This window comes from Nerophis ophidion, linkage group LG20, assembly GCF_033978795.1.
Source record: "Nerophis ophidion isolate RoL-2023_Sa linkage group LG20, RoL_Noph_v1.0, whole genome shotgun sequence".
NCBI classification, from domain to species: domain Eukaryota; kingdom Metazoa; phylum Chordata; class Actinopteri; order Syngnathiformes; family Syngnathidae; genus Nerophis; species Nerophis ophidion.
Genome location: NC_084630.1, coordinates 11,614,635 through 11,640,430, shown reverse-complemented (window position 1 = coordinate 11,640,430; position 25,796 = coordinate 11,614,635). Strand labels below are relative to the sequence as shown.

At 37.4% G+C, this 25,796-nt stretch overlaps 1 protein-coding gene across 6 annotated transcripts in view; it reads right to left on the bottom strand.

Annotated features, from left to right (window-relative positions):
* Nucleotides 1-398: 398 nt before the first annotated feature.
* The window catches only part of pnpla6 (patatin-like phospholipase domain containing 6), a 73,663-nt gene continuing 48,265 nt past the window's right edge, over nt 399-25,796 (bottom strand). For 3 of the 6 annotated variants that reach the window (XM_061880469.1, XM_061880472.1, XM_061880473.1), the window contains exons 25-36: nt 25,599-25,781; nt 25,397-25,515; nt 25,157-25,313; nt 22,058-22,174; nt 21,915-21,984; nt 14,483-14,599; nt 11,554-11,702; nt 11,287-11,439; nt 10,038-10,154; nt 9,696-9,783; nt 9,392-9,522; nt 399-1,681 (exon numbers count right to left, since the gene is read on the bottom strand). In XM_061880469.1, the coding sequence (XP_061736453.1) occupies nt 1,613-1,681; nt 9,392-9,522; nt 9,696-9,783; nt 10,038-10,154; nt 11,287-11,439; nt 11,554-11,702; nt 14,483-14,599; nt 21,915-21,984; nt 22,058-22,174; nt 25,157-25,313; nt 25,397-25,515; nt 25,599-25,781 (1,470 nt within the window). In that variant the 3' untranslated portion in view covers nt 399-1,612. Of the gene's footprint in view, nt 1,682-9,391; nt 9,523-9,695; nt 9,784-10,037; nt 10,155-11,286; nt 11,440-11,553; nt 11,703-14,482; nt 14,600-20,027; nt 20,145-21,914; nt 21,985-22,057; nt 22,175-25,156; nt 25,314-25,396; nt 25,516-25,598; nt 25,782-25,796 lie in introns of those variants that run through there. The other 3 variants (XM_061880470.1, XM_061880474.1, XR_009803094.1) reach the window with 3 other exon arrangements.

Genomic DNA, 25,796 nt, shown 5'->3' with positions numbered 1-25,796 from the left:
GGTAAGTATCAAAATTGTTAGGATCAATCAATTTTTTTAACAACATTCGCAAGGCAGGCATGTATCTTTTGTACACATTTTTGCATCTCCCTGATTGTTTTATGATGATTTTTTATGGTCATTTAAGTCCCTGTTTTGCCATCTTTTAATTTTCTATAAAGCACTTTGAATTTCCGTGTGTACGAATTGTGCTCTATAAATAAAACTTGCTTATCAATGCTATGGAAAAACTCTCCCGATTAGGGTGTAGTTGTTTGTGTGCCAAGGCCAGATGAATGTGCATTTTATAGACAGAAGTTAAAATGTGTCAATATGCATTACGCCTGACAGCTGAATAACTTCTATTTCAAACACAATTCTACATTTCAAAAACATCTAATAAGAGCTCAAACGCAAAGCGACTTTGTGCATATATTTATTCTTTTTTGTGTGCATATTGAATTGTTTATCTTCTCGTGTTCCTTTGGGATATCAGTGTGGGTGATAAATTAGCGTCTCATGAGCAAGGAGTACTTGCAATATTTCAGTCCAGACCATATTTTAGTCAAATTAAAACCTTTAACACGGATTAAGAATATATACACGCAAACAAACAAAAACAGAATTTTAAAAAATCTAGCAGGTAATATATATAAATTAAAGATTTGCCAAAAAATGACAAACAGTACAATTGAAGTTAAAGACCACTTCTGTTAAGAACAAAGTTCCCTTGTGCAGGTAAGCAATGTCCACCTCAGACAAAAAAATCCATATATTAATACAATTACATGAGGTGACTTTTACGCAGATAATAACGTCAACATGTGCATTTGTGACTGTACAGTTTCAAGAACATGAGCATCTCCAGGTGGAAGAGTCTTTTTTTATCTTTTTGTACCATTTGGAAACCCTTTTGATGTAGCAAAAAGTGGGCAGGGTTCAAATGACGGTCACAGTTTGACACTCGTAGTCATCCAACACACTTGGATCACTGAAACTCCTCATTCATTCCAAAAGTAGATCACACACATGCACAATCACACACTATACCTTGTCTTCACTCCTTTCTACCTTCAGTATTGCCAGCTGCTATTGTGCGTTAGTTTAAATTAAATGAAATTACATTAATATGCAAACTTACTGGTCCTTGTTTTTTTTAATCCACCCATATATTTTCTTCGGCTTGTCCCATCTAGCTATTTCTAATAGGTCAGTATTTTAATAAATTGTCCTTTTAAATCCATTTGCATTCATCCGTTCTTCAGCTTCTCCACCTTTTAGTGTCCTGCTACTATTTCAACATTCAGTCATCATAGACAAACTCACCAACACGCACGCGGTCTTCATTAATACTCCGGAGGCATGCTTTGGAAGCGTCTTTCTGGCCTCCTCTGCCGAGTATATGAGGTGAAATGCCGAGATTGGAATCCACCTTTGAAGGAACCACATAAGCTCCTACTGGGATAGAAAGCAGGACGCCAGTTCCTGTTTACGCACAGATGTTGAGAAAGTTTAAACGATGGGTTTGATTTCAGAGAAAACATCCGTTTCCAGAAACATCTGGAATGGCACACGTTGTCCATGTTCTTTCTTGTTCTGGCCCTTGATGATCCAATTAAAAGTCCTCCGCGTGTCAGCAGTCAGACATTTCAGAAGTGTCACTGGTCAGTTTCCGACGTTGCCTCACAGATTTCTCCTCATCCTGCAGAGTAAAACAATATTTTTGTTAAGATAAAACCTCTCAGTTGTCTAGAACGTAATGACAACTCATAATATCCTACAACAGGGACAACTGCGGCCCTTGAAACGCGAAGTGTTTTCAAATTAATTTTAAATATTTTTTCGATCTGACTGCTACTAATTTGCCCCATCTCAAAAATAGCACAGCATTTACTTATACGACCCAATCCAAACAACCTTCCCTTGTCATTGCGCAAAAATACAACCAGCACAAAAAGTCAAAACACAGTCACACAACTTGCTCATTTACCTTCTCATTCAATGTGTTTTCTTTATTTTCATGACTTTTTACATTGTAGATTGTCACTGAAGGCATCAAAACTGTGAATGAACACGTGGAAGTTACGTACTTAACAAAAAAAGGTGAAATAACTGAAAACCTATTTTATATTCTGGTTTCTTCAAAATAGCCGACCTTTGCTCTGATTACTGTTTTGCACACACTTGGCATTCTCTCGATGAACTTCAAGAGGTATCCACTTGAAATGGTTTTCACTATACAGGTGTCATAGTGTTGATGCCTTCAGTGACAATCTACAATGTAAATAGTCATGAAAATAAAGAAAACAAATTGAAATGAGAAAGTGTCCAAACTTTTGGCCTACACTGTATATAAATATATACAGTTGTGATCAAAATTATTCAACCCCCACACAATTTTGGTGTTTTAGCAAGTTGGACATTTATTCCGTATTTTGTTTATAGTCATATCAAATAAAGATGTGTCAAATAGACAAATGCAACTTAAATTGTAACACTGTATTTTACAAAATACCAAAAAAGGACATTCTTCTTAATATCTCATTGACAAAATTATTCAACCCCTATACATGCATCTTTAGTACTTAGTAGAACACTCTTTGGCAGTAATTACATCCTTCAAAGGTGATACATAACCGGACACAAGCTTCTTGCAACCATCTACAGGTATTTTAGACCATTCCTCTTGGGCAAAGGCCTCCAGTTCATTCATATTCTTGGGCTTGCGTGCTGCAACTGCCTTCTTCAAGTCCCACCACAGGTTTTCTATAGAACTTAGGTCTGGCGACTGTGAAGGCCACTCCAGAGTCTTCCAGCCCTTCTTCTGCAACCACTCTGATGTTGATTTGGAGGTATGCTTGGGATCGTTGTCCTGTTGGAAGGTCCAACGTCTCCCAAGCCTCAGCTTCGTCACTGACTTCATGACATTTGCAGCTAATATATTCTGGTAGGAAATAGAATTCAGAATGCCTTGAACGTGCTGGAGATTCCCGGTACCTGAGGCAGAAAAACAGCCCCAGAGCATGATTGACCCCCCACCATGCTTAACAGTAGGCAAGGTGTTCTTCTCTTTGTAAGCTTAATTTTTTCTCCTCCACACATAACGTTGATTCATAGGCCCAAAGAGTTCCAGTTTTGTCTCATCACTCCATAGAACAGTTTCCCAAAACCTTTGGGGTTTGTCCAGATGACTTTTGGCATACTGGAGTCTATTTTCTTGTGCCTGGTAGTCAGAAGTGGTGTGCGCCTGGGAGTTCTGGCATGGAGGCCTTCATCTCGTAGTGCGCGCCTTATTGTCTGGGACGAAACCTGCGTTCCCCCTCTGTAATGTCCTGTTGTAGTTCCTCAGCTGTTACCCGGGGGTTTTTCACCACTGTATACTTCAAATACCGGACAGCAGTTGCACACAGCATCCTCTTTCTACCACGCCCAGGTAGTTTTTCCACTGTGCCTCTTGGAATGTGTAATGTCTTTGCTATTTTCTTATATCCATATCCTTTCTTATGAAGAGAAATTAACTCCTCTCTGGACTTCTTTGACCACTACCTGGACTTCACCATGTTACAAATACACCATTGACCATCTGCAAGAAGCTGAGCGTCACAGTCTTTTTCAATTGGTGCTCGTTATGGTTCTAAACACATCTACAGGTGTTTTCAACACCTGATTGAAAAGACCTTATTCAAATTCTGTTCTTAAGAGTTATGATCTTCAAGGGGTTGAACAATTTTGTCAATGAGATATTAAGAGAAATGACACTGTTTGGTGTGTTACAAAATATAACGTTGTAATTCAAGTTGCATTTGTCTATTTAATGCATATTTATTTGTTTTGACTATAAACAAAATACGGAATAAATGTCCTACTTGCTAAAACACCAAAATTGTGTGGGGGTTGAATAATTTTGATCACAACTATATATATATATATATATATATATATATATATATATATATATATATATATATATATATATATATATATATATATATATATATATATATATATATATATATATATATATATATATACATATATATATATATATATATATATATATATATATATCTCAGAGGTGTGGACTCGAGTCACATGACTTGGACTCGAGTCAGACTCGAGTCATGAATTTGATGACTTTAGACTCGACTTGACAAAATGTAAAAAGACTTGCAACTCGACTTAGACTTTAACATCAATGACTTGTGACTTGACTTGGATTTCAGCCTTTTGACTTGCTACTTTTGCCAAAACCCAAAGATTAAAAAGTTATTCGGGAGCGCTCCGTATCTTCCATTGTGTACAAGTGTGTGCGATGACAGCCTGTGTGCTACCTGTCAGTACAACAGCCAATCAAATTACATCCACGTTGTTTTCGTCACACAGCACTCATCCAATCAAATTGCAGGAAAACCAACGAAGGAGAGCTCTCAAACAATAGAAGAATAAGTGAGGAAAAATTATGCCATAAAGCGTTTTGTTTGGGTATTAAAACTACGGCTTGGTTTACAAAAAAGGAATTCCAGTATGCAAAACATGCGGTTGGAAGATTACAGACGGAGACGCAACAACTTCCAACTTCTGTTTGACATTTGAAGTTGCACAAAGAAGGGTACGTTTTGAATGTAAGCTGACGTTTATTGGCTGAGTAACGTAACTTTTATTTGCTGTGTAGTTAAATCAGTGAGGCTGTAAACTCACTGCTAGCGTTATAACCAGAGACATCTTCTAAGGGTACGCAGCATCGAGCGCTACTGCCTATTGCCGCTGACGTGACGCGGGGCCGCCATCTTGGAGTGGTGATCCGCTCCACTCAGTGCAATTCATTTGACAGGAGCAATGAACTGTCAGCGCATTTAATTCATTTTACCTCACTGAATACCACTGATATTCACGTGTTTTTTTGCCATATGTGTAACTATGATAAAGGACACATGTTTTGGCGTGTTCATAATTTGCTTAACAGTAATAGAATATTCTTATATGCTATAAGTGACCAGATGTCTGAGATCAAAACTGGGAATAATCATCCCAGAGAAGGGGGAAAAAACAGTCAGCTATTTTTAAGTTGAAGAAACTTTCTGTGTGGAGTTTGCATGTTCTCCCCGTGAATGCGTGGGTTCCCTCTGGGTACTCCGGCTTCCTCCCACTTCCAAAGACATGCACCTGGGGATAGGTTGATTGGCAACACTAAATTGGCCCTAGTGTGTGAATGTGAGTGTGAATGTTGTCTGTCTATCCGTGTTGGCCCTGCGATGAGGTGGCGACTTGTCCAGGGTGTACCCCGCCTTCCGCCCGATTTTAGCTGAGATAAGCGCCAGCGCCCCCCGCGACCCCGAAAGGGAATAAGCGGTAGAAAATGGATGGATGGATGGAAACAATATGATTGGTTTAAAAATACATGCGTATATCCTACGTAAACAATGTATGAATACATTAGTTATCTATATATCTTACGAACCTATAGACCAGTGGTTCTCAAATGGGGGTACTTGAAGGTATGCCAAGGGGTACATGCTTTTTTTTATATTTTCTAAAAATAGCAACAATTCAAAATCCTTTAAAAATATATTTATTGAATAATACTTCAACAAAATATGAATGTAAGTTCATAAACTGTGAAAAAAAATGCAACAATGCAATATTCAGAATTGGCAGCTAGATTGTTTGTGGACATGTTCCATAAATATTGATGTTAAATATTTCTTTTTTGTGAAGAAATGTTTAGAATGAAGTTCATGAATCCAGATGGATCTCTATTACAATCCCCAAAGAGGGCACTTTAAGTTGATGATTACTTCTATGTGTAGAACTCTTTATTTATAGTTGAATCACTTGTTTATTTTTCAACAAGTTTTTGGTTATTTTTACATCTTTTTTTTTCAAATAGTTTAAGAAAGACCACAACAAATGAGCAATATTTTGCACTGTTATAGTTTGATAAATCAGAAACAGAAAACATAGTGCTGTATTTTACTTCTTTATCTCTTTTTTCAACCAAAAATGCTTTGCTCTGATTAGGGGGTACTTGAATTAAAACAATGTTCACAGAGGGTACATCACTGAAAAAAGGTTGAGAACCACTGTTATAGACTTTATCTCTGTTGCTGCAACAGCAGAGTTTATTCTGTCTTGACACTTTGTATTGATATTTTCTATTACATTTTTCCCTTAAATGATCATGTTTACAGTGATTCCTTTATATGTATTTTTAATGTATGTTGCTTTGGATAAAAGTGTCTGGCAAATACTTTAAACATATATAAACACCTGAAAGTCTTTATATCAGCTAAAAGCACCAATCTGTTTTACTGGATTCAGAATAAAACCAAATTCTGTCTTACCCAACAAAGTTAGTATTTGAATATTGTTACTTGAAGACTTATTTCTGGTTACAATTATACTGTTAAGAGAGTACTGTCTTATATTTTGCCTAAAATGAGAACGCATCATAATCAGTGGCGGCTGGTGAATTTTGTTTTAGGTGGGGCTGAAAGTTTGTAAACCAAATACCTGTAAGGGGGTCATCCTCCCCCAGAAGATTTATTTGTGATTTGCACATACAAATATTGTAGTTCTTTGCTCCTGCTTAACTCTGTGGTAATATTCTTTTCACAAAATACAACCAATAGTATGTTAATGTTAAATCTTACTTGTGAAAAGTAATCCCCCAATTCCTATTTTCAACAGTCCGCTCATTTGAGCAGGAGAACGCTGAATACCAGCCCAGCATCTTTGTTTTGTACCTGTCAACTGTCAGTTTAGGCTGCTCGCCGGCTCCCCATCACCACTTCAAGATGGCAGCCAAATTGCTCGCGTCACAGCAGCCAATTGTGGGTCTACTTATAATATCTCTCTGGTTATAACGTCATTGCAAACACGGCAATCTGTCGCGTCCACTGCAGTTCGCTACCTTATTCGTACTTTTTGTCAAGTGATTTTTTTTAAGCAGGGTTGCATGAGGTACCTACACATAACGTTACGTTAGTGAATGTATCACACACGGTAACGTAACATTAGACGGTGGTCAGCCGCACCGCGTATTTTAGCCACCTACAAAAAGACAAACACAGTCAAATAAAGGTCAGTTAAAATGTATACTATATTAAGAATATGTGTACATATTCCATAGGGCCGTGACATCTAAAAAGTACAGCACTGTTCATTGTTATGTTTTTCATGTGTACGCACACATAAACACATATACAGTGTGAGATGAGATCAATGAGATAAGGTAACAACAGGATATCAACTGCTGTGGAACTAGTTACAATGCAATATTCCATGGAAATACAATGTTAACACTTTTGTGCAAATAAGTACATTTGCACTTGTTTTTTCAAATGTGTTTATACTGTAAAGGAATGAGTTAAATAATTAAAATAACTGTTTAATAGTGCTATTATGAAGTGCAATGTCAGCCCTGTTTTTTTTTTTAATTAATACATACAGCGTTTTAAAAGCATACACAATCTGTGTAAAGATATTAGTCTGTGGTTAAAAAGACTTGAAATGACTCGAAACTCAAAATGCAGTACTTGGGACTTCACTTGAGACTTTCCAGTATTGACTTTGGACTTGACTCGGGACTTGCCTGTCTTGTGAAGTGAATTATATTTATATAGCGCTTTTCTCTAGTGACTCAAAGCGCTTTACATAGTGAAATCCAATATCCAAGTTACATTTAAACCAGTGTGGGTGGCACTGGGAGCAGGTGAGTAAAGTGTCTTGCCCAAGGACACAACGGCAGTGACTAGGATGGCGGAAGCGGGAATCGAACCTGCAACCCTCAAGTTGCTGGCACGGCCACCCTACCAACCGAGCTATGCCTTGACTCGGGACTTGACTCGAGACCTGAGGGCAAAGACTTGAGACTTACTTGTGACTTGCAAAACAATGACCTGGTCCCACCTCTGATATATAGATATAGATATATATATATATATATATATATATATATATATATATATATATATATATATATATATACGTTGATTTGACAGAATCACGTAAATTGCAACTCGCCACGCTGCTTTCATTAACGCGTGTTGCACAGAGTGATGCTGATTGTTACCGAGGTTTCCATCAAACGGACCTGATTGCTGGCAATACTGTGGAGAATTCTTTTTTAATTGAGAAACAAAATCCAGGAAAAAATGGGACCTGCAACACGCCGGGAAAGGAGGACAAAATAAGTGATTTCCCAGCAAAAACGGGAATGCTGACAGGTATGCTTCACACATTCCTTCTACCGGAGTTTGTGTCAAGTGAGCACAGCTCCAACACTGTGTATGCTTGGAGAGACTCAGCAGAGAGACTTCCACGTCAAAATATTAAGGATTACATACATCAGTACGGTGGCATTGTCTTACACACACACCTCTTTCTAAAATATCGGTATAATTCGTAATACAGGTATACGCCACAGCCCTACTAAGTTATGTATGTTTGATGAAGGTTTTTGTTTTTTAGCTGAATCCCAATAAAATATAAAATATGATTTTATTTTGCCTTGTATACACGACATAGAGTCGTGGTCAAACTTACACTTACACTTGTAAAGGACATAATGTCATGGCTGTCTTGAGTTTCCAATAATTTCTACAACTCTTGTTTTTTGTGATTGGAGTACATACTTGATTGTCATAGAAAACATGCAGGATGTGTGGTTCTTTTATTATGGGTCTACTGAAAATGTGACCAAATCTTCTGGGTCAAAATTATACATACAGCAATGTTAATATTTGGTTACATGTCCCTTGGCAAGTTTCACTGCAATAAGGCGTTTTTGGTAGCCATCCACAAGCTTCTGGCAAACTTCTGGTTGAATTTTTGACCACTAAGCTGCTTTGAAATGGCTCTAAGTGACTTTCCTGACTTGTTCAAGTCATGGATTGTTTTTTTATTTTATTTATTTATTTTATTTTTTTTAGATCTGTGCTGAGTTCCTTTGACTTTCCCATTGTCACGTTTGTAAACATGTCTAATGACTGCATCACATGAGCCCTATTTAAATGGGCTTAGAGAAGTCAACAGGTGTCGTCAATCATAATCACTCACATGAAGTTAAAAGGCCATGCCATGAAGCTAATTTCATTTGATTGTAACTTTTCTACACCACCAAAATTTATAATGTATGTTGCTGTATGTAAAGTTTTGACCCAGCAGATTTGGTCACATTTTCAGTAGACGCATAATAAATTCAGAAAAGAACCAAACTTCATGAATGTTTTTTTGTGACAAACAAGTATGTGCTCCAATCACTATATCACACAAAAGTTAGAGTTGTAGAAATGATTGGAAACTGAAGAAAGCCATGACATTATGCCCTTCATGTAAATGCAAACTTTTGACCACGACCATATATTTCCGTTCGCAGGTTGGTATTTTTTTTTTTTTTTTTTTTTTAACTCACAGTCTGGAAGACTCCATTCTGCCCCCACTCTCCAGGGGACTGGTCCTCTTCCTCCTCCTCCTGTCCTTCCTCCTCTCTTACAGTGTCCATCCCTTCCTCCTCATACTCCGTCAGACAGTCTGACTCCTCCGCTAAAAAGGGAACAAGATATTACATTAAGATTTTATGAGCTAGCTCAAACGCCATCAAACATGTTTCTGCTTTATTCAAATTCAACTGGTGTGTGTCTTATTACATGAAATAAAACATTGCCTAATATGTGGGTGGAAAACACATTTAATATGATAAAGAATGGATAATTCACCTTCAGCAGAAACATAGTTTTGGACTGGCTCGATCCTGGATACAATCTCTGCAAGGTCGGTGAAATCTGCTCCTTGACATGTGCATGACTAAGACACAAAATACTCATTAGTCATCAATACAAGAGTTTAATAATAATATTGACAAAGTGTCATGTGAAATAACACCTACAGTACTGTGGAATACACCCACGCAATGTACAACAAGTTTGGCAAAATCGGGATTTATAAAGGCTTTGGGATATTATAGTAAAGGTGATTACATCACTGGCTTAGCATTAAGACAATAATGAGGAAGACGAGTACAACGTCTACAGTAATAATGCAAAGGGTGTGGCTCTCACGTCAACTCTTTTGCTGTCATTGTAGTCAGCTGATCTGTGGTCCTTCAGCATGTTATCAATGATGTCACCTCGAGCCCAGCCAGAGAACAACAGCTTGCCGTGTTGAAAGCCCACGTCCTGAAACAGCACACTGCTTTAACAAAGGATGTATGGCTCTATCTTGGGCACTGAGATAATATTTTTTTTTTTTTAAGATATGAGATTATACTGTTTTGATTGTGGTATTAACTGAGGTATTTGCTTTTTGTAATTTTCTCAAAATCACCTGAAATTGTCTTTTTTTTCCTGCTCAAATAATGTATTGGCCTATCTCAGGCAACTTTCTTTCATTTTTGTACAGGGTTCCTAAGCTGAAGATGACTCGTTTGAGTAACAGAACTAAATGTAACTGGAGTGGATTTTAATATAGAATTACAAAATACATAGGGCAGAGTCACAAGTTTTAGGCTAACATCATGCTGACATTTAAAATATATGTATATATATTTAAAATAATAAACAAATCACATTAAAAAACAGTACATCAAGAGTACAATTATTGTTGGCCTTCCCATGGCCTGCAGAGGACGTGAATGATGCAACTTCCTGCGCACCATGTTACTTGTGAAATATTAAACATTTTTTAAAAGGGGGTAATGTGTTTATGGAGGGTCAAAAAGAATACAATTACATGAATATATATTTTTTTAAAGAAATGTATGCATTTAATTCCAGTTCAATAAAAGAATATGACAAAACACATTAAGTAATTATTTAAATATGCATGTATATTCAATTGGGTCTCATTTGACTCTAAATGTAACAGGACTAAAACTGTTATTTACAAAATAAATTGTATTTATTGTATTCTACAAGAAAATAAAAAGTATAGTTGGAGGATTATTTAATTTTCTTATGTATTTAGATAATATAGATATATGCATATACACACATTTTTTTAATCATTTGATCGTAAAGTAATTGTAATTTTAAAGTTTAATTTTAAAAAGTGGAGACAGGAAACTAATTTGTTTCCAGTGTCCAAGTTAGCTTGACTTAATCTTTTAAATTGTTTTTTAATAAATATGCAATCAGATCAATGTGCAGGACAATTTGCTTGGTAAAAATAAAAGTATTTTACAGTTAATATTAGACTGTATTTATAGATTAAATTTCCAGAGGATGCAAATGACACAAAGTGGAATCAGGACAAATGTGGACATATCTTTCTATACAGCACATACACTAAGATCTTCATGAAATAACTCACATAAATTTCATCAAACTTGCCAAAGTCCATGGTCTTGAAACGATCAATAGGCGGTCTAATATACTCGCAATAAGCACTCTTCTTGACCACTTCTAACTGCCGAACACAAGACACGTAGGCCAGTCGAGACTGGATCTCCGCCATGTCTGGCACCTGGATGAGAGGGCGACAATCACTATTCAAATACTGACACTGTGAAAATGCACCTTGAATAATAGAAGCATAGGGAGTAGTAGAAAGCACAATTATCATAAAAGCTAGACACACCTTGACTTTTTCAGCCCATGGATTAATTCGTTTCCACAGCAACCACCAACCGGACAGGCAGTCGCCATAGTTACAGAGGTCTGTCTCATCCTGGCTGCCCACATCAATGGCGATGACTGTTTTGGCACCCATGTTCCTTGCAATGTCCGCTGTGTACGTGATATGTGAACGAGCAGTAGGCATGATAAAAAAATGATTCCCCAATAGTTGCAATATTTCGGGTTCATTAAGTGACAACATTTTCAAGCAGACTGACACCACCAAATCATTTCCAGAATAAGTGAATAACTAGCAATGTAATTCTGACAAGAAAATATCAGAGAAGATAATGTAAGACCTTAATAAAGAATAATTGAGAAGTCCTCATTATGGTGGTGTAGTGTCTACTTGAAGACACATAGAAACATGTCCAAAGCTTTGATCCGGAGTGTCGAAAGGGATTCAATTAAGTGATCAAACTGTTCAGGAATGAGAGAGCTGGATACATTTCATGGAAATTCAACAAGTCCCCTGTAATTGACTGGCGACTCGTGCCGGCTGAACACTGCATCTCAATAAATGTCAACCGGCATATGCACCAGCTCATCAGTTACCTTAAAGTTTAAGCTAAGGTTATAAGACACTGTCAGATCAACCTTTGGACACAAAACAAGTCATAGATCACAAGATTTTGTGACGAGGAGTATCGGCGGAAGATGAGACATGATCCCCATTCCAACCATTGAAACACAGAACAAGACTTAAAATGTGGCTGCTCTTCACAAATTGACCAATGTATGTTTTACTCTTAGCGCACTAAACATCTGACATATGTAGATGCAGTTTACTAATCTTTACATTTTTACAGAAGTGTTTAAACCACTCTTATCCTTATCAGAATCAGCCTGATTCCTCTGGTTGACATGGGGGCAAAGGCTCATTTTAGAAGAAAGCAGGACAAACACACAAGTAGAGCTGAATCTTTCCAAACATGAACACGTGCTTGATACCAGTACTTATGTAGAATTCTACAGCTCTAACTAACTTGCTTCAGACTTTCCAGTAGACCATTTTTTTAACCCATTTGTAAAATGCCAACTTATCGTTCTCATTTAACAAATAGTTTACATGTTCTGGTTCTTTTTAAAAGTAAGCTCTAACATGGTGTATTCAGTCACACCAAACTAGTTTTGTCAAATGGAAAGCTGTGACATGTTAGGCCATTCACTTATGGTTGTAAAAGGTGAAATTTGCAAGTGGCTATTTCCCTTTTTTAAAAAACATTACAATGTGTGTTCTTTAATTTGCATAAGAAAACAGAACTTATTTGTTCCTAGCTACAGAATTATTTTCATTGAAAACATTTTTTTTCTCAACATAAACCAGGGGTGTCAAACATAAGGCATGAGGGCCGGATCAGGCCCGTGAACAGGTTTTATCCGGCCCGCGGGATGAGTTTGCAAAGTATAAAAATTTACCAGAAATTTTGAAATGAAAGAAACAGCTGTTCTAAATGTGTCCACTGGATGTCGCAATAGTAATTATTTACTATTGGGGCGGCATAGCTCATTTGGTAGAGTGGCCGTGCCAGCAACTTGAGGGTTGCAGGTTCGATTCCCGCTTGTGCCATCCTAGTCACTGCCGTTGTGTCCTTGGGCAAGACACTTTACCCACCTGCTCCCAGTGCCACCCACACTGCTTTAAATGTAACTTAGATATTGGGTGTCACTATGTAAAGCACTTTGAGTCACTTGAGAAAAGCGCTATATAAATATAATTCACTTCACTTCACTTCAATTATTGGTGTCTTTGTAGATGATGCTACATATGTACAAAATAAACCACATGATTTTAGTACATCAGTCGAGAAAAATTAGCAAACTACATAAATAACATACTGTAATTTGATTTTGATATACTTTTTTTCAACTTGATTGAAAATTAACACCTATGAGACTAATGAAAATTATTACAGAATTTATTCAGAAAATATGAATAACGGCAAATATAGATAGAATACTATTAAGTGTAAAAAAAGACAAAAAAAACATTATGATTTGTACAATTTCAGGATGTGCTTGTTCAATTTTTAAACAAATAAAATAATTTGAACTTGTTTATTTTTAGGTTATTGTGCCGTGATTTTACCAGTCCGGCCAACTTGAGAGTAGATTTTTCTCCATGTGGCCTCCGCTCTAAAATGAGTTTGACACCCCTGGCAAACTAACGCACTGTTTAAGATTGAAATTACTATTTGAGCTACAAGCTTTCAATATTGTTGTATTTGTCCACGAGATGGTGCTAATTTTCTCCATTCAAAGCGAGCAGACTAATTTATCATATTTTACTGCTGGCCACTGAAGTGATAGGTGTGTATATAAAATGGTATAGAATAAAAAAATATATATAGCTATATTGTCTGTTTCTACGTGAAAAACAGAAATTTGTCTGTGACACGGCTTTGATCAGAAAATTAAAAACGCATTTACAGTGCGACCTATTTCATGTTGTTTAGAACAGTTATTGCAGAGGGGAGGAATGATTAGTTGTAAATATTTTTCCTTGCAAGTTCGCGGGCCGTACGTTTGACACCCCTGGTCTAAACCCAAACATATTTTTGTATTTGTTTTGTATCGATACAACAGAAGTGGTTTCACAAGATTGACTTGTTTTTCCAAATGATTTTTTTGTCTCCATAATAAAAAAATGTATGAGTGAATTTAAAAGACCCCCTAAGTTACCAAAGCTGACCCCTATACTCTATTTGCTTCATAGAAGTCCTATTAGCTGTTGGAAAATGTTCCTTACTATTGTATACATAAGGAATTGTACTCACCAATACTGCGCACAGTATTTACTTTGTCAAACTAGCTTCTCTCATTCTCTTTAACCCCCTTTTGTGGGATCAAGACGTTGATGGAGATTGGGAGAAGGCACCACCTATACTTGCCTGGCAGGTTGTTGATGTAGCCACCATCCATAAGCAAATTCCCATCTTTGGGGTCGCAGAGAGGCGGCAGGTACCCGGATAGGGTCATGCTCGCCCGCACATAGCGCCACAGAGAGCCTGGCACACCAGGGACGGAAGGAGGGAGGAGGAAGGGGGATAACATCTCAATGTTTGCTAAGTGACTTACGTTAGTGTCGATGCAGACCACAATCCCAAACGCCAGACAGAGATCAGGCTGGGGAGCCGATCTCTGCAAAGTGTGGGACTGTAGTTCTGCCCGCCTTTACACTCTGTTGTACACCAAAGCTAACCACATTACCTTGCACAGATCCGGTGAGGTTTGTGCGGAAGGTAAAAGGCAACCGTAACAAAGTACCCAAGGCTCTGCAAATCTCCAAACTGTGTTCCAACAACTGCACTTTTTTGCCAAAGTGTTTTGGTGATGGATCGAGCTGAGTTAAGATAAATTGCCTGCATGGCAAATGAGTAGCAGCTGTTGGAACACATTTGAAAGTTGTGTTAGGGAGTAACCAGCCTGCCCAATTCTGCAGTACATCTCAGTGCCAGCAGGGGGAAGGAGCAGACAGAGAGCTGCATGGGTTGGAAGGATAAGGAGCACCACAAAGAAGCATTGGAGTGCAGTGGTGTATCGAGTTTGTGGTAATTGAGAGGTTTTTAAAGAAAACTAAAATTTTCAGTTTGTCCATGGATAAACAATTGGCAACAGCAGGATCCAGAACACTTATTCCCAAACACTGAATGCAAGAGGAAAGGAGGAGAAGAAGAAAGCCACCAATGTGTAATGCATATCCATTGTATCAATGTGTCCAACAACTGGCATGCACACAGAAGCAAGCAAAGCCAGGGTAGGAGACAGGTGTGCTGGTTGGGGAGACCGTTCCTTCACGTGAGGATGAACAGAGGGGTGAATTGAAATGAAACAGTGAAAACATTTAAAAAAAAAAAAAAAAAGGACAAACAAAATACACTTTCATAGGAAAAAAAGTGTCTATAGAGTCCAGAGGACAGACATATTTTGACCCACTTTAGTATCACATATGCCCACTAAAAGAAATGTGATGCCAAAAGTCAATTGCAATACTTCCTTTGGGACAGTTGTATGCAACTTTCATTACTATTAGAGGTACTTTAACAAAAAGAAATGAGAAGTGACCAATTTGTGTTTTATTTATATGACTGGCAACGTTAGATTTGTACTTTATTTTCAATGCAGTTCCCCGCTCAAACAGTGCGGTCATTGTCATTGTTCTAATTTGTGGAAATTTACGAAAAAATTAAGTAAAAAGGCTGAATCGAACATGTAAAAACATATAGAGTTAAGGCAGAAACTGTGTTTGATTAATCAAACTATCGAATAAAACATACTTTATGGCATCAATGCATATTTTTGGAAAAATACTTAAAATAAAAAATGTTATGCTTGTTTTAAGCTTAATTCTTTTAATACTGTAATTTCACATAAAATTGAAATTTTACTTTTAACATGTGTGCATTAATAAAAATAGAAAACTCTCTACCGTTCGTCACCACACCAATCACAGCACCTATGCACCACCACTTTCATGTGTGCTCTATTGCAGCAGCTGTGCGGGAACTATGTCCATGTGTTTAGAGTTCTAGGCACTATACATGGTCCAGATAATATAAATGTCTATTAGTTACACTCATTAAGTGATTAATCGAAGCAACAGGAAAGAAATTGAAGCTTTTTTTATTCGATTATTCATTGGAGCCCGACTATGAGCTGAAGCAAAATTTGGTAAGCTACGCAAAATCAGTTGGCAAGCTACTTTTAGGGGTCCCCTGATTTTGGGCCTCTCAATCCCTCAGCTTCTTTTGAATCAAGAAAAGTAACACTCGTAGAGACGAGATCCGAAAATCATTACGATGACATTCAGTACCATGAACAAAAGCTTTTACCAACTCCGTTTAGGTTAGTAGTAACACTGTTCCCTTGCCACTTTGCGGTTCAATGAATGAGGTCTCAGTGTATCGCAGATTTTAAAGTACCAATGAATACATTGAGAGTTGAGTTGCCATTTATAATAATGGTTTATTTGTTTCTGACAGGTTACATTAAGGATCATCAAGTGGTTATATTTGCTCAATTCAACATGTATGAAAAGAAGTAGAAAGATACAAAGCTTATGTTCCGTTATACCCCCTCTCTGTGACTTTTACTGATTATTCATTGATACCATAACTTTTGCAGGTCGAAATTAAATTCACTTCCTATGTGAAAGAAAGGAAGGTATTGGAAGAAAAAGAAGTGACTTTCTTGTAAACCATGTTTTCCAGAGATTGGCGATAGTCAATGACTGTTATGTCTTACTTATTACTGTAGAATCAGACACTAAGTACTTTGGCCTCTTCCTGTCCTCCATTTAATTAACAAGATTTTACAGTTGATCTAAATTTTCCTGGTTCTTCAATTTGCATAACTTCTGGCAATGTCAGCGTTACGTTTTTTCAGATGCTCATTGACATTTGTTCCATTCAGCTAGACTCAGTGCTTGCTTCAGCACAGCCACCTTGCCTTTTTTGCCGGTGAACTTTAAGATAAGGACGACAGGTGTGGTGTTGTTCCTCCCAGACATTGGAATGCACGTATTGATTTTGTAGACATCCACATCGCCCTTCCCCCCTTGAATGCAAAAAGGTGGCTACCTGTTGCTCTGTTAAAGCCGCAGCATCTTGTTGTCAGCTGCTCTGCCATTAAACATACAGCACGTGTGGCCTGTCCGTCAAAATCGCCTTGTTCATGCGGACATACTCTTGGACTTCCTGAATCTGACACATCATTTGCGATATAATGTGATCATTTTCATACTTTTGCTTCTTTAAAACAATCACTTCCTCAGGAGACTGCATTCCTTCAACATTTGTAGAAAACTCCTGTGGATGTACTACCAGTCTGTGGTTGCCAGTGTTCTGTTCTACATGGTAGTGTGCAGGGGGGGCAGTACATCTAAGAAGGACAGCTCCAGACTTGAGAAACTGATCAGGCGGGCCGGTTCTACAATCGGAATGAAACTGGACTCACTGGTGACGGTGGCAGAGAAGAGGACTGTGGACAAACTAGTGAGCATCCTGGATGATGCCAGTCACCCTCTGCATAGCGTTATCAGTAGCCAGAGGAGCCTGTTCAGTGCTAGACTGCTTCATCCCAAGTGCAGGACTAATAGACTCAAGAACTCCTTTGTCCCACACGCCATTAGACTGTACAACTCCTCTCTGGGACGGGGGACGGGGGGGTACTAGGATGACAGGGGATGCAAAACATTAACAGTGCAATACGTTTTCATAACATGGTCACTACTGCCTACTTTGTCTTGTTATATTCTTATTTTACTGTTATATTGTTATTCCCATTGTTTTTATTCTTTTTGTAATATTTCTCTATTTTGTTTCCATTTAAACCCCCATTATTTACTTTTTACTTTTTTCTTTAAATCGATCTCAACTCTGTACACTGCTGCTGTAATTTTAATTTTCCTGAAGGAACTCTCCTGAAGGAATCAATAAAGTACTATCTATCTATCTATCTATCTATCTTTGCCTTCCTGTCAATCCATTTGTTCAGGGAGCATTGCAGTATCATTCCTCCCTTTGGCAAGTGTCCCATGTCTCTAATGCTGTCCATCATGCCTTGTTAACACTTGTTCAGTTCTTAGTTACTACCTGAATCTTGACTCTTTTTCCACATTCTCCTCCTCTGCATTTTTTGCGGTAGAATATTTTTTTCTGCTCATATTGTTTGAGTTTGACATTTGAAGCTCCGAAGTTAGCCACTTCAGCAGTGCATACGTCGGCAGTGGCACCTCGTCTTTTCAGAGAGTTAGTCTAAGGAGACAACGTTCAATCCAGTGGTATCAACAAACAGATCTGAGATTATGGTCACGATCTTTGGTCGGGCAGAGTGACAAAATAGTCCAGAAACTGTGAATCAACGCAGAGCGCTTCCCAATGAACTTTTGTCATTAAACAGGGATTTAGGTTTTTGTGTTTTAACTATGTAGGTTATAGTGTGCCATACATACGTTATTTAGTGTATTAAGTATTTTAAAAGTATAGAATGTGTTTATAAGTAGGTGGGAAAGCTGTGTGAAAGGCTGATTAAGGCTTAAATTGCATATAATATTCCATCCATTCATCCATCCATTTTCTACCGCTTGTCCATCTTGGGGTCGCGGCGGGCGATTCATAAAAATCTATTGAAAAAATAGCGCTCCAATTTCGCCGGAAATTCTCTAAGCACAAGCGGGTCTGGAACGCAACTTCCGCAATAACTGATGGAACACTTTTTATGGTTGTAAAAAGACACTGAAAGATTACATAGTATCTATTGCCATTGTTGTAATACAGTTATGTCAACTTAAGCATAAAAGTGGACTTGATATTGATGTACTGTATTTTTCGGAGTATAAGTCGCTCCGGAGTATAAGTCGCACCTACCGAAAATGCATAATAAAGAAGGAAAAAAAACATACATAAGTCGCACTTGAGTATAAGTCACATTTTTGGGGGGAAATTTATTTGATAAAACCTAACACCAAGAATAGACATTTGAAAGCCAATTTAAAATAAATAAAGAATGTGAACAACAGGCTGAATAAGTGTACGTTATATGACGCATAAATAACCAACTGAGAAGGTGCCTGGTATGTTAACCTAACATATTATGGTAAGAGTCATTCAAATAACTATAACATATAGAACATGCTATATGTTTACCAAACAATCTGTCACTCCTATTCGCTAAATCCCATGAAATCTTATACATCTAGTCTCTTACGTGAATGAGCTAAATAACATTATTTGATGTTTTACGGTAATGTGTTAATAATTTCACACATAAGTCGCTCCTGAGTATAAGTCGCACCCCTGGGCAAACTATGAAAAAAACTGCGACTTATAGTCCGACAAATACGGTATATACTATTTTACACTCAATTATATTTTTATTTTTAATTTTTCTTTACCTTTATATTTATTTATTTATCCTTGCACATCGTGCATAGTGCTCCGTATTGCATTACTGTCCTGCTGTATGTAAATTATTTCAATATCAGCCCTCTGAACAGATTTTTTTATAATCATAGGACTTATTTTGCTAAAGTTACTGTAGCTTAGCAGCTTTAAGGGGAGTCACAGAAGCGCAAAAAATATCTGCATTAATAAGTCAAATCCAGGAACAATTAGAAGAGGCCAGAAGCAGCCAGAGGAACATGCAACTTAGTGACCCATACATGAAAGAAAACAAAACATTTATCCAAAAGACTAATTCGTATTCCAAAAGGAAATTAAAAAGGATGAAATGTCCTTTTGGCCATTAAAGATGATCGACTCAATCTAGAAGTCAAAATAAATTGTCTTTCCTTCCAAACCATGGGCTCCCTGAGTATAGCTGGTCAGGGTGTGGTTAGTTAGGAAAGGAACGGGAGGGAGACGATAGTCGAGCAACTGATTGTCGACTTTGGAGGTGAGGGAGGAGGTTTCGTACACGGACGCTTTAAAATCTGACCTGGGACATTGTTAACATAGCAACCATCCACAAGCAAGTGGCCATCCTTGGGGTCGCACAGGGGAGGTAAATAGGGGGTGTAGGAGGCGCTGGCTCTAACATACCGCCAGACACAACCTGTCAGGAAATTGAGATGGAGAAGGAGGAGCATATCAAATATGGGCTGGACTCGAGGTTGCATGTGGAAAAGAGAAAGAGAGACAATGTGTGCAGGAAGACAGAGAAAGATGATAACAACAGAGAGAAGAAGAGCACAAGAAGCTGCCATCGGAATGGATGAGATGATAAAAAAAAACACAGTATTTCCAAAAGTATCTGAATAAAATGCAGTGAGTGTTTCAAATGTAAATATTTCCTGTAGTACAAACAATATGCAGTGATTACTACAAAAGCATAAAAACCCCAAACATGGCCAATATAGCCAGTCCATTAAAATACTGACAACTTCTTTATGAAAAATAATGTTAGCATTGTTAGATAACAAGCAAGGGAAGAGGAAGTCAAGTAGTAGATGATGCGAGAGGAACTAAATACACAGGCCTTAAACAACAATCTGCAGGTTGTAAAATGTGGAGAAAACAGCAATAGGAAGTCTAATAAAAGCATACATAAAACACATACATTTAACTACTCAGAATAGCCCCATTCTAGACTAAATATACTCACTGGTATAACTACAGAAAGCAAAGAATGGAGATGAATAAAACATGATGAGATGACATTTTAGAGCCAGGAAGGAAAAGGCAGGATGGAGTGTTCTGGATCCTACATGTTGACATGGACACGGGGGTGTTAAAGGCGTTTAGAGCATTACTGGGGTAGTTTGGTCGCCCCTGAAACTGGATTGATTATGTTTCTATGTACTGATTTCAAAACACACTCGGCTGGTCAATGACAAAGTAGCTGATTTGATATCTTAGTTGATGAAACGTCAGTAGATAAAGAGGAAATTAAGAAGTAAAAAGAAAAAAAGAACAAAGAATGTGAAAAAGGGGGTAGGACTTAGTCAAGTAAACATAGAAGGGAAGAGTGAGACAGACAGGAAGGCTTTGCTCCAGCTGTTAATAGACATGCCAAGATGCAGACATCAATATTGTAGGTTTTCCTACAAGACTTTGGCCTAAAAACCCCTCAAACCCAGCATTTTCATGTAAAAATGACTTTGCCAATAGCCAATTTCTTATGTCATACAGCAGAATTACATTTTAAAATATTCTTAAAATGCTTAGTATTTTTCATTTATAGAATACTGGATTTGTGGGGTACTAATGGCTGGTATCTATCTAGCTCATGTTAGTCATAATGCATTATGCAAATATATAAAAAGACAAGCATAAAAACACATCCAAACATTGTACAGTATTTATAATGATTCATGATTAATAAGTGGTATGGGACCCTCCAAACTAGCAGTGGCACAACTGTATTTTGTTAGTAGGCCGTCCATAGCCATATTTTCTTACAATAATTGTTATATATTGTCCACATTAAATTGGCATAACAGATTGGAGTGTGCCACAATAAACCATTGATCTCAAAGCATGCCAGACGTTGCACTATGATTTGTCCTAGAAATATAACAGGTCTGACAGTGACAAAGTACACAACAATAATGTCAATGTTATTTGCCTTCTGTCGGCCAAAGAATTAGCTGCTATTTAGTATAATTCATTTATAAAGCACCTTTTCAGTGCAATGTTAATGTACTGAGTTGTATTAAATGTCTGAAAAGTTCAACAATGACATAAACAATATACTACATGTGTACACAGTGTGTTTGCAAATATATTTCTTTGGCTGTTACCCTAATTTGTTTTGAGTTTGAAGACAATATACAAACGATAGTTAAAGTAGGTTGTCCCTCCTGTTAAATTAGTTTCCACTCACCATCCTGGTGAACGCGCATGGCGGATGCTGTGATGTCTGTTGTGACATTAAAGTACGGCAACCACAAGTCCTGAAAACACAAGTGGTATTGTGAGCATTATTCCCTGTTGCAATATGGAAGTAGTCCAAATTCAACATCCCACCTCAGCTTGCTTGTCCTGGAACACTTTGTAGATGCTTGTGTTGAAGGCAGAACCAGAAAACATGGAAGTGATGGGATAAGTCAGGTCAAGGACTGTTTTGAATACTGAGTTCATTGCCTATAAAGAAACAATAGACACAATTAAAAATTTATAGAGAGACATGCAAGACCATTTTATCAGCCTTTTCATTCATGTATTGCTTTTAAATGAAAATATACATAATTGTGCAAAAAGGATGATCAAAAAGGTTTGCTTAAGGCTGTATGCATACCATGAATTGATTAACGTGGACCCCGACTTAAACAAGTTGAAAAACTTATTCGGGTGTTACCATTTAGTGGTCAATTGTACGGAATATGTACTGAACTGTGCAATCTACTAATAAAAGTATCAATCAATCAATCAATCAATCAATATCCCTGGGAGTACTTGAAGGTATGCCAAGGGGTACGTGAGATTTTTTTCTAAATATTCTAAAAATAGCAACAATTCAAAAATCCTTTATAAATAAATATATTTATTGAATAATACTTCAACAAAATATGAATGTAAGTTCATAAACTGGGAAAAAAAAATGCAACAATGCAGTATTCAGTGTTGACAGCTAGATCTTTTGTGGACATGTTCCATAAATATTGATGTTAAAGATTTATTTTTTTGTGAAGAAATGTTTAGGATTAAGTTCATGAATCCAGATGGATCTCTATTACAATCCCCAAAGAGGGCACTTTGAGTTGATGATTACTTCTATGTGTAGAAATCTTTATTCATAGTTGAATCACTAGTTTGTTTTTCAACAACTTTTAATTATCTGTATACCTTTTTTTACAAATAGTTCAAGAAAGACCACTACATATGAGCAATATTTTGCACTGTTATACAATTTAATAAATCAGAAACTGATGACATAGTGCTGTACTTTACTTATTTATCTCTTTTTTTCAACCAAAAATGCTTTGCTCTGATTAGGGGGTACTTGAATTAAAAAAATGTTCACAGGGGGTACATCACTGAAAAAAGGTTGAGAACCACTGGCTTAAGGAATGTGTCGATCAATAGGTCAGTATTGGACAATTTTTGTTAAAAGTGTGTGACTGCTATTGCCAATTAATGTGCCTTGCTGACACTATTTATTTTTAGTCCCCCGGATGAGCCGCTAACAGATAATTGTGTATCTCAATACACAGTGTGGAGACGCTGTCCTAACTGAATAATAATCACCTCTATTACAACAAATAAATTGCATTTTTTTAAGTGTCTTGAGTATCATTATCATGTATCACTGGAGGATTAGGCTGAACACAATACACACTGAAGTCTAGCCAAAAGCAGGGGTGCTAAAAGCTAAGCTAACTGCTAAGCTAGCTTTAAACAACACTAAAAACAAAGTGTTTAGTAGACTTTTAGAAATGTGGATGGAAGTAGCAGCAGAAAATAAGCAAGTATTACTAGGATATAAATTACCCCTAAATTGATGGTGTCGATACCTAGGTAATAACAGTATATGAGTGATACAAGAACAATGAGGTCAATATTTTCATTTTCTCAAAATATTTTTTTGTTGTTTATGTTAATCTTTACAAACAATGATGAATAATGTCCTGGACACAGGAGGACTTTGAGGGCAAATATTAAATGGGTAGATAGCAGTTTTTGTTTCCGTTTAGTTATTGTGTATTATTCAGTGATGTGCGACTTTAATGATTACCTCTCAAAATACCACCATTTATGTCCCCACATGACCATTGCTGGGGAAATACTATACAGGAACACATTTACAAAACGGGTTATTTTCTGGCGCATTTAAAAATAAATAAACCTGCATCAGCAATTTAAACATATCTTATGTAGTACTGTGAAAATTATAATTTCAAAAAACATTTTTTTAAACGTGAAAAAATAAAGAAATAAAATATCTGACCTAACATTTCATTGACAGCTGAGCTAGATTCCGGAGTTGGCCGAGATGGTCTCACAAGATGTAGTTTCTCTGTAAATATCCTTCTTGAAAATGGCCTTGCAAACATATGGGTTGTCTTTTCTAATCATAAAAGATGGAGACGAGGCATGTTGGCTGACTTCTTAAATTTTACTCTACACCGGCATGATATATTAAATAAAATGTTAATCAATTTATTTACCATGAATTGATTAACGTGGACCCCGACTTAAACAAGTTGAAAAACCTATTCAGGTGTTACCATTTAGTGGTCAATTGTACGGAATATGTACTGTACTGTGGAATCTACTAATAAAAGTTTCAATCAATCAATCAATCGTGTCTACATTAAACAACCTAAACGGGGCTACTGTGCATGATCTTCACTGCTGTGGCATGCTGGGTAATGGAGTTCTAATGTTACCTGGCTCATACATCACTATATATCTGCCTTAGGCCATCTAGAAGGCCTTACTGAAAACAATGTGTGATCTGATTGGCTATTGCAACTGTCTATCACTGTATGTGCACGGATGCCCGCATTGCCAAATCAGAAGGCCTCAGGCAGATTTGGTACAGCATGGCAACATAAGCTTGCTGAATTCTGATTGCATAAAAACTCTATTAACTAAAAACAACCGCGCTGTTGAAGAGAATATGAATAATTGTAGATATTTAGGGAAAGTAAATAAAAAAAAAACTTTTATCTTTAATTATGATCATGATTTCTGGTTAAGTTAGGCCAGCAGAGAAGGCCTTGCTGGCCCTGACGGCACACCACTGGTATTATTGACTTTGTTCTGCACAAACAATTGAATGCAATGAAAGAAAATAAAGAACTAGCTTAATTTATAGTTTTGATATTTTTAAACTCTCAATAGCACTCATTCTAAATAAAATAATTTTTTTTACAGGTAACATGTGATTGACATCAAAATTGGTATCAAACGATCTCACTCATGGATGATCGGTATTTAAATCAGCCGCATAAAACCCTGATCGGAACATCCGCTGAAAGCTTAAGTAGAGAAAAAGAAAAGTGAACACGGTGCAAATAAAACTTTAGTCAAATGTTTGGCCACACCTTTTGATTGACTAACATGAGCAAATATGTCCAAACTTTGGACTTGTATTGTATAAATAAATAATAATTGCTGCACCTTGGACCACTCTCGAGCTCTCTGCTTGGTTCTGACGGCACTTCTCTCCTCAGCATAAAGTGCACCAATGAATGAACCGATGGAAGTCCCGCCGACAATGTCAATGGGAATCCCCGCTTCTTCCATAGCTTTAATTACACCCACGTGAGAACAGCCTCTGTGGAGGGCAAACACATGGACGTCAGGATGCCACACATTTACGGATGGTATCATGACCATTAATTGCGCTAACTGGCTCACCTTGCTCCACCTCCTCCCAACACCAGAGCTATACTGTTTCCAGTCAGCACTCGCGCGAGCCGAGAGAAGTCACTGTGCCTATCTGCGGTTTTCTCAAAGACCTTTTCATAAACTTCTCTCTGCAAAACATAGAAAATATGTGTAAAAAAGATGAAATAAATGAAGCATGAGCAACATAAGAGGTGTAGTTTGTGTCCCGTACAAGTTTGCTGGGGCCGCGTCTGGAAAAAACCCTGCGCGGGCACCTTAGGTGGAGATGCCCTGAGCACCAGCTACGCATGTTGAGCCACTCGACGGTCCTGGAAGGGCCTGGACCATCCTCTTTGTGTAGAAGGATCAGTTGTTTTAGAGCCCGGACTGCTGTGTTCTCCAGCATCTGCTCCAACTGTTGGCACAAATC